General features: G+C 38.6%; 1 protein-coding gene across 1 annotated transcript; it reads right to left on the reverse strand.

Moving 5' to 3' along the window:
- Positions 1-8,933: 8,933 nt before the first annotated feature.
- LOC145979717 (uncharacterized) lies at positions 8,934-10,248 on the reverse strand. Its single transcript, XM_083112690.1, has 2 exons — positions 10,062-10,248; positions 8,934-9,416 (listed from the first exon to the last, which is right to left on the reverse strand). The coding sequence occupies exons 1-2, from the start codon at positions 10,062-10,064 to the stop codon at positions 9,018-9,020; spliced, it is 402 nt and encodes a 133-aa protein (XP_082968816.1). The 5' UTR covers positions 10,065-10,248; the 3' UTR covers positions 8,934-9,017.

A 10,248-nucleotide genomic window follows, 5' to 3' on the forward strand; every position in this document is an offset into this window, starting at 1 on the left:
AAAAACGGTGGAAATGCGGTGAAAGACACAGTCATTGCGATGGTTCTCCGTTCTGATTTCCTGCAATTTGGTTTTCTGACTATTTTGTTTATGCATGTGGTATATAATTTGGTGATTCATCTATATTAACCTCACCCAATATATAATGAAATATTAAAATATCGGTCTATAAACACAAAGCTTTATATATATATACATAATTATGTTATATTCTATATTAAATAAAAATAAACATTTTTAAAAAATACACCAACTCTTTTATTTGCTGTGTTGATCTATTCTCTGTAAGGATTGTATTATTCTGTGATCAATCAATAAACAACCTAAGCAACGTTCGTGTGTGTGTGTGTGTGTGTGTGTGTGTGTGGGGTGATTATTACTTCGTATTGTTAAACAGGAACTTATTACTCTGCTCTTGTAAGAGTTGAAGAAGAAGAAGAAATTTACAATACCCACTGTGTTCTATTGCGATATATTTTATATTATAGCTTCAGAAACGGAGATAATAGAGAAGTTATTTGATTCAAATAGATACTTGTATCTAGCAAAACAGAGAAATTTGAAGACAATGGCACATTTACGATTCGAACCTAAAGTGTTTATTTTTTATTTTGATGTGCACAAAGATTTATTTTTATTTCATGTTATGCTTTTCTGGCATTTATGGCTAACAACTCCTACAAACACAGAGTAATAAGTTCCTGTTTAACAATACAAAGTAACACTCGCTAATCAAACTTCTAAACACTTCTGAACAGATGTGTCCTATTGGGATATATTTTACATTATAGCTGCAGAAACAGAGATAATAGGGAAAAAATTACATGGTTGACACAATGTTGTATTCCAATGCACATATCTTTATGCCAAAGGACCAGATTCCCAAATATGCTACCGCTTGGTGAAATGGTTAGGGCAGCGCCAGAGATCATTGGTTCGATTCTTACTTTTTGCATTGGTGTTTTTTATCAATTGTATTATATCATCATTTATCCTCACAACAAATTGGGGAACCTTTATGGAAGAATTTCAGCATCGGCAAAATTGTAACGCCTATGTGACGACGTACAAACTTTGGTAGAGTATCTTTTATTATGTAGTAGAATCCATCCGAGATATCGTCATTTTTTTTTGGATTTTCTGTCATTTTTAATTATGATTTATGTTTTTTAATTCAGTATCGAGGGTGACGCTATTGTTAATTAATCTAGCGCCACGTGTCGGGGGTGGAGGAGGAGATGAGTCATCGATGACTCATGCACACGTGTGAGTTTGAAATTAATGGTTTTCCATTAGTGCACAAAAGATACTATTATGTATTCCGTTTTTACCCTAACCTAACCCTATTGTTGTATTTTATATATGCGTTTCTGCCGGATATGAGTCACAGATGATTTATACAGACGTGGGGAACTTGGAATTAATGGTTTTTCCATTAATGTACAAAAGACACTTTCGACCTATTCTAAGGCGTCACGTCCGGCCATTTTGGCGTCGATGGTGAGTCATATTTGGTATACTTGAGGAGCTCGAACGGTCCTGGGTAGAGGCTAGAAAATATTAACCAATGAGTGAAGGTTTTTAATAAGTGAATCAACCAATCAGAGAAGAGTAATGAAATATAATATTCATATTGACGGCCCTTTTGTCTAAGAATCTATAAATATCGAGCGGAAGACGAAGCGGTCCAAGAGAGTTCTCAAGTGTTTGGCTTGAAAGACGTACCGATTTTTTAGCGTGACTGAGTTGCTGCAGTGCAACTAAAGGTTTTTTAACTTGGTAAGTATCTTTTTGTGTACTATTCTTTATTTCAAGTTGTTTTTTAACTGCCATGCAAACAAAGTTTAAGCGTTTTACATTATTTTTGAAAATATTATACAAAGAATACTCGAAAATAACACTAACAATGTGTATTGTTATTGTTGCAGGTTCTTTCTGAGAAGCAGATGTGAAGTACCCTGCAAAGAACTGAAAGCCCGATTGGAAGAAACAAATCGTGAAAACTGACGTTGCTGAGCAGGTCCCAGGGAGATGAGTGATTGGGTGCTTATATGTCCATGTTTCTTCGATTATATCGATAAGGATTATGTGCTGGAGGCTTTGAAAAAGTATACCCCTTACAAGTTCATTACATGCTGTGGTTGTTATTCAAATGAAGGCAACCAACTAGCCCACGATTGCGTTATTAAACATTTTTACGAGTGCGAGGATGTGCGCGGTAAAGATGAAGTTCAACTCTCCGATTGTTTTATAATTTGCCAAGAGGAATGCGGAGTGAATGAATGCCAGAATTGTGTAGAGTGGATGTGCGAGAGAATCCAGCGTTATCTGAAGGATCCGGACAATACAAGTCATATTTTTTATTTTTATCTTGCTAATCATGAAGATGTAGGTGATGGTTTGAAGGTACAGGAGGAATCGACAGGATACAGAGACTTTTATAGCGTGTTGTGTGAAATTTCAAATGATTTCGAACTAGTAAAAACTCTTATAGCGCCTATACGAAAAAGCGGAGCTTGCTCGGGGTTAAGAAACAATATTTGTTAATATCTAAAGTGAAAATGGCGCAAGGTTTTACGTACAATAATAAATTTATATTGCGTGAGATGTGTGTTAGTTCTACAAATTTGGATACTGTATATTATGCTCTTGTAAAAGTGCCAGAATATTTCAAAGACAATAATGAATCCCAATGGGTGAAAGAAAATATTCATGCTTTATCGTACGATACTCCTCTGGGATGTGACGTGTACTATGTTCGTAGTGTAATTAGAAATTTGAACTGTCAAGGTTCAACTTTCTATTGCAAGGGAGAAGAAAAATCCAAACTTCTCAAAGATTTGTTCAATATTTATAATATTGTAGATTTGCAAAGTGCAAACTGTCCTTCGCTTAGAAATTTGTATATGTTTCAAGGAGGATTGTGCAAGTATCATTCTGATACTTCGCCTCCATCAGAACAAGGTTGTGCATTCAGAAATGTACAAAGACTTGTATCTTGGTACAATACTAAAATTACCAATATGTAATGTATTTTAGAGCAAATAATAAAAGATTTGTGAAAAAATAATTGTTTTCTATGTTGTTATTTAGCCTTATAGGCCTTTTGTCAAGAACTATTGACCTTTTTGAGTGTTTAGAAATACCGGGGATTATTTGTGGCTGTTATATCCGGACTAAATTTCACTGACTGAAGCTTAAAGCTTAGTCTCTATAGCATGCTGATTGGTTAATCACAAGGCAATATGAACTTTACAGAGGCTTGTAGGAGACATAGGAACACACGACAGAGCATTATCAGTGTGCAAGAACCTTTTACATCGAGAAATATTGCTGACTTGTATCTGTTTTTTTTTTTTAGTTTACATATTCATTTAGGATTCAAATGAAACAATTGCAGTATTTTTTAAAAGTTTATTTTTATTCAAGAATATATCAGATTTATATACACGAAAAGTAGACTACCAATAAGCGAAAATCACATAGTCATTACGATTTAGTCGACGCTGGAATTCCTCCATGAGGGTTTCATGGTAAGAGAGAAACTTTCGCCATTGTTCAAAATTTAGTGTGACTTTTCCGGTGGCGTTGCTGATTTCCACTTTTATGTTTTCTCCACTACCTTCGAAGGTGAAGTAAAGTTCTCCTATAATGTTTATAGATCTGATTCTCTCTTCTCGTGTGGGGAATCTGTTCTTGTAAGTGTCGAAGACCGCATCTGATTTGTACACGCATGATGGGTACTCATCGCTATTTAGGACAATGTAATATTTTTCATGTTTCAAAATCAATTCAGTGTCGGTGAAAGTACCTCGAATAACGACATCCATGTTGTTATCAATGCTGTAGCGGCTTTCTGGTTCCATCTTGTGGTTTTTTATGTGTATCTCTAGTAGACTACAAAGCTTGGTGCCAGCACACAATCCTTATCGATATAATCGAAGAAACATGGATATATAAGCACCCAATCACTCATCTCCCTGGGACCTGCTCAGCAACGTCAGTTTTCACGATTTGTTTCTTCCAATCGGGCTTTCAGTTCTTTGCAGGGTACTTCACATCTGCTTCTCAGAAAGAACCTGCAACAATAACAATACACATTGTTAGTGTTATTTTCGAGTATTCTTTGTATAATATTTTCAAAAATAATGTAAAACGCTTAAACTTTGTTTGCATGGCAGTTAAAAAACAACTTGAAATAAAGAATAGTACACAAAAAGATACTTACCAAGTTAAAAAACCTTTAGTTGCACTGCAGCAACTCAGTCACGCTAAAAAATCGGTACGTCTTTCAAGCCAAACACTTGAGAACTCTCTTGGACCGCTTCGTCTTCCGCTCGATATTTATAGATTCTTAGACAAAAGGGCCGTCAATATGAATATTATATTTCATTACTCTTCTCTGATTGGTTGATTCACTTATTAAAAACCTTCACTCATTGGTTAATATTTTCTAGCCTCTACCCAGGACCGTTCGAGCTCCTCAAGTATACCAAATATGACTCACCATCGACGCCAAAATGGCCGGACGTGACGCCTTAGAATAGGTCGAAAGTGTCTTTTGTACATTAATGGAAAAACCATTAATTCCAAGTTCCCCACATCTGTATAAATCATCTGTGACTCATATCCGGCAGAAACGCATATATAAAATACAACAATAGGGTTAGGTTAGGGTAAAAACGGAATACATAATAGTATCTTTTGTGCACTAATGGAAAACCATTAATTTCAAACTCACACGTGTGCATGAGCCATCGATGACTCATCTCCTCCTCCACCCCCGACACGTGGCGCTAGATTAATTAACAATAGCGTCACCCTCGATACTGAATTAAAAAACATTAATCATAATTAAAAATGACAGAAAATCCAAAAAAAATGACGATATCTCGGATAGATTCTACTACATAATAAAAGATACTCTACCAAAGTTTGTACGTCGTCACATAGGCGTTACAATTTTGCCGATGCTGAAATTCTTCCATAAAGGTTCCCCAATTTGTTGTGAGGATAAATGATGATATAATACAATTGATAAAAAACACCAATGCAAAAAGTAAGAATCGAACCAATGATCTCTGGCGCTGCCCTAACCATTTCACCAAGCGGTAGCATATTTGGGAATCTGGTCCTTTGGCATAGAGATATGTGCATTGGAATACAACATTGTGTCAACCATGTAATTTTTCCCCTATTATCTCTGTTTCTGCAGCTATAATGTAAAATATATCCCAATAGGACACATCTGTTCAGAAGTGTTTAGAAGTTTGATTAGCGAGTGTTACTTTGTATTGTTAAACAGGAACTTATTACTCTGTGTTTGTAGGAGTTGTTAGCCATAAATGCCAGAAAAGCATAACATGAAATAAAAATAAATCTTTGTCACATCAAAATAAAAAATAAACACTTTAGGTTCGAATCGTAAATGTGCCATTGTCTTCAAATTTATCTGTTTTGCTAGATACAAGTATCTATTTGAATCAAATAACTTCTCTATTATCTCCGTTTCTGAAGCTATAATATAAAATATATCGCAATAGAACACAGTGGGTATTGTAAATTTCTTCTTCTTCTTCAACTCTTACAAGAGCAGAGTAATAAGTTCCTGTTTAACAATACGAAGTAATAATCACCCCACACACACACACACACACACACACACACACACACACACACGAACGTTGCTTAGGTTGTTTATTGATTGATCACAGAATAATACAATCCTTACAGAGAATAGATCAACACAGCAAATAAAAGAGTTGGTGTATTTTTTAAAAATGTTTATTTTTATTTAATATAGAATATAACAGAATTATGTATATATATATAAAGCTTTGTGTTTCTAGACCGATATTTTAATATTTCATTATATATTGGGTGAGGTTAATATAGATGAATCACCAAATTATATACCACATGCATGAACAAAATAGTCAGAAAACCAAATTGCAGGAAATCAGAAACATGCTACTTCATAGTTTTACAACACTCACAATTTGTGACATAATTTAGAAATCAAAACATACTACTTTTCTACTTTACAAACACTCGCCATTTTTGACATAATTTTCTCAACTCACACAAACGCAGGATTTTTGTCACCAAACCAGCTATTCGAGCATTGCGCATAAACCACGATTCAGTCCATCGGGTCAAAAAAGGGGAGCGATCCCTCTCTATAACATCTAGTTCATCATCCAGGGCGTTCCCCACTTTTTGTTAGTCTTGGATATGATACGTACGATATCCCAAATTGGTAAAGCAGTAGTCGGAGAATACCATCTCTACAGCTATCTCTGATGCTGGACTAAGTGTTTTTAGGGTGAAAATAGACTCCAGGGGTTCAGTTTCAATAACCTGCGAGAAAATTTTTACATACATTTCTATAGGCAGATCCATTGTTTTCTCTATTATGACCATTTCTGCAGCTAGAATATAAAGTATATCCCAATAGGACGCAGTGGGCGTTGTAAATTTCTTCTTCTTCTTCTTCAACTCCTACAAACATTGAATAATAAATTTCAGTTTAACGATACAAAGTAACAATCACTAATCTAAACACTTGTGAACAGACACACACACACACACACAAATATCATGCGTGTGAGGCGATTTGGTTTCAATTTGCATGCAAATACCCCTCTTCGAAATTTCCGTGAAGGTACATACATTTACATAGTTGACACAATCTTATATTCCTACGCACATAACTATATGTCAAAAGACCAGATTCCAAAATATTCTACTGCTTGGTGAAGTGGTTAGGACAGCTCCAGAGATTCTTGGTTCGATTTCTGCTTTTTGCATTGGTGTTCTTTCATCAATTGTACCATATCACGACTTATCCTCACCGTCGCGGTTTCCCAACGGTAGAAAAAGCGACATTAAATTACAAAAGTTATATTTTAAGAATTCTGACGGTCAAAGTAGTTCCTTGTTCGAATCTCGACTTAGACAAAAATATTATATGTAAGTATCCCTTAATCACATCATCACTCATCGTCGCGTTTAGCCAAAAATAGCAGAAAAATATTACATAAAATAAGAAATAACATAAAATTTAAAAAATATATTGGTGCACATCAAAATAAAAAAATCGGAGGTTCGAATCGTAAATGTGCTATTTTCTTCACATTTCTCTGTTTTGCTAAATACAAATATCTTTTTTTTGTTTTCAAATACGCGTAGCGCTAGGTTTTTGGGTAGTTAAGAAAAACCCTCACTGTAAGTGTGGCACCCTGAACTACTACCACGAATACTGCTGCTAATGATGATGATGATGATTTCTTATTTTGTATGCTTTTGTGTGTTTTGAGCAATTAAAATGATTTGTTCACATATATCCGTTGTGTTTCATTTCAACGCATCCCTTCCAGAAGCACGGAGAGAGCGAAAGCGAGGGAACCCCCCTGCGCGCGCGGCGGCCAAAGGCCGTCCAATGGCGCCAAAGGCGCCATTGGACGCCACTTTGCGTGATTCTCTCTCTCTCTCTCTCTCTCTCCTAACCGTAGCATAGTAGACTAGGAGGTCGACTGGAGAGAGAGAAAGAGCGAGAGAGATGGCTCAGACGCCTGCCTCTCTCTCTCTCTCTTTCTCTCCTAGCCGTAGCATAGTAGACTAGGTCGACTGGAGAGAAGAAAGAGCGAGAGATATGGCTCCGACGCCTCTCTCTCTCTCTCTCTCTCTCTCTCTCTCTCTCTCTTTCCTACCAGGTCGGACTCTCTGCGCTAACCACTACACATCCACGAGGTGGTCGACCCACCGGCTTGCTTTGCGAAAGAGCGAAATGGCTCGAAGGAGAGGAAAAACACGACATCTGGCGGGTAGCAGCGCTGTCGCTCCCCCACTCCTCCCGAGCGACAGCTGGCCTAGTCATCGACACCGCCGCCGCTGAAAGTCATTTCTCCCGCGCGGAGGGAAAAACTACATCTGGTGTTCTTTACCTAGGGCTGCAACACTGTCGGGTTTTCGCCACACGTGCGAATTGTTTTTGCTCACCCCACACGTTCCTGCTGCCGGTTGCCGATTTGGGGGAGATGCCCTCCACGATAAATGAACCTCTTGCAGAGATCTTTAAATGCATAAAAGGACGGCATACGCTATTCTTTGCCTCATTTGTACTTTTAAAACGTGTGCGTGAAAAGTTTTAGTATTATCAAGATGCAGCATCAACATTCGCCCGATGTGGTTTCCCTCGTAAGTACCATTCCTCTCTCTTTTTTTCTCTATCTCTCTCATCCTTGGTTCGACACTCGTAGCATATATATATATACACACTTGTGTTAGCGCCGACCCTTATGGCGAAGTGGTTAGAGTCGGACGCCTCAGTAGGTGTCACACAAATACGTTAGTTTTGCCGAACCTTGTGGCGGAGTGGTTAGCACATGCCAGCCGGGGAGACGACCTGGATTCGAATCTTCTCCTTACACACGCATAAGTTAGTTTTGCCGCCGACCCCTGTGGCGAAGTGGTTAGCATACGCCAGAGGGGGAAAACGACCTGGATTCGAATCTTCTCTTTACACACGCATAAGTTAGTTTTGCCGACCCTTGTGGCGAAGTGGTTAGCACACGCCAGCCGGGGGGGAACGACATAGATTCGAATCTCAGCATGGATAGACTCAGTGCGAATTTTCTCACCAAACAAAATAGTGTACATATACACAGCTATTCAAACTCTAGTTTGAGGTAAACAAACACGCACAGCGTTCAGGGAAAAATCTTTTCTTTATTTAGTTTTGCACACACGTTCTACATTCTACGGTACTTATACATATCATACGCACTTCACTTAGTGTAGTAGGACCTTATGGGTTCTCCACACACACACACTTGCAAGAAAATGAAAAGAAATAAAACACTTCTATTTGGGGGCACGACTTTATAGTCCCCCTCTCTCGATTTGCTACATTCTGTAATAGTGTAGTAGGACCTTATGGGTTCAGCAAACAAAAACAAAAAACACTTCTATTTTGGGGGGCAGGGCCACCAGTTCTGAATATCCTTAGAGAATAACTACATTCTGTATTTAGCGGTGAGAGACTTATCTGCTCCCGCGAAGTTCTGCTTCTTGAATAGTTTATACAAATCATACGCACTTCGCATTGTATAGTAGGACCTTATAGGTTCCTCGTTCACAACTCTTGCAAAAAACATTTCTATTTTGGGACACGACTTCTGTAGTAACTGCATAGTCTGGTACAGGGCCACAAGTCCTTGAATATCCTTCTCGATTGATTGGGCTTTTGTCTCCAATGCTAGGATCAGGTTCTCGATCCCTCCTTCTTTCCTTGTCAGAGCTTCCAAATAGTACGCAGACTCGTCAATCTCATTCTCACCACACCTTTCTCCCATCACGTGGATTCTTTTGCATGGTAGACAGTAGTCCCCGGGAAACAAAACTGGTGGCGATGTCTGCAAAGAAAACAATACACACTTGTAAATACAAAACATATTTCCTACTTCTTTTTTACTACATTTACCTATATTTTTTACAGATTATCACCCTGGAAATTCTAGAAATAGAAACGGTTGAAGTAGGAGGGCGGGTCGTACGGAGGACCAGATGCGTTGTAGAAAGGGAGGGGAACGTGTATTACGTCCCACCCGATCACCCTTTGGTTCAGGGTGACGTCAACCTATTCATGGGCTGCCGTTTAGAACCCCAAGAACCCCAATGACGGCAGTATAGACCTCCCACACCTCACCCGCATGCACCGACACCCCCTTCCCCCAACCCGTCCTACAACTACTCCCCTCCACCTCCTAGAAACAACCCCTCACCCCCGGACAGCTTGGCGGAGGAAGAGGAGGCCGTATTTCAACCCGTTGACGGTCTCCTAGTCCCTGATTTTGATGACCTACTACCTTACTACCCCCAACAGTAGTAACCTATACCCTTCTTCCTACCTTCTTCCTACCTTCTCCCTCTATCCTTCATTTCCCCTTCTTTTCATCTACACGCTTACTTCTTCAAACAGAACCTCCCCGTAAGTACTTTTTTTATTTATTTTATTTTTTACTAACGACATATAAGTGTTATTATTTATTTGTACTCACCATCTTGTATTACTCGTTGAACAATTCTGATGCTAGCAGCGGGGCGTCCTCTCCTTCTACTTCCGCTATCACTTTCAACTCGTCCTTCCTTCGTCTTCTTCTTCGTCTACTGTAGCTCTCGCCGGCGTCGCTGCACTCGTTCTCGGCTGTGTCGCTGTCTCTGTCGACCTCGTCACGATCCTGTAGC

The sequence above is a fragment of the Lepisma saccharinum genome, chromosome 26 (assembly GCF_977018435.1).
Source record: "Lepisma saccharinum chromosome 26, izLepSacc3.1, whole genome shotgun sequence".
Lineage (NCBI taxonomy): Eukaryota > Metazoa > Arthropoda > Insecta > Zygentoma > Lepismatidae > Lepisma > Lepisma saccharinum.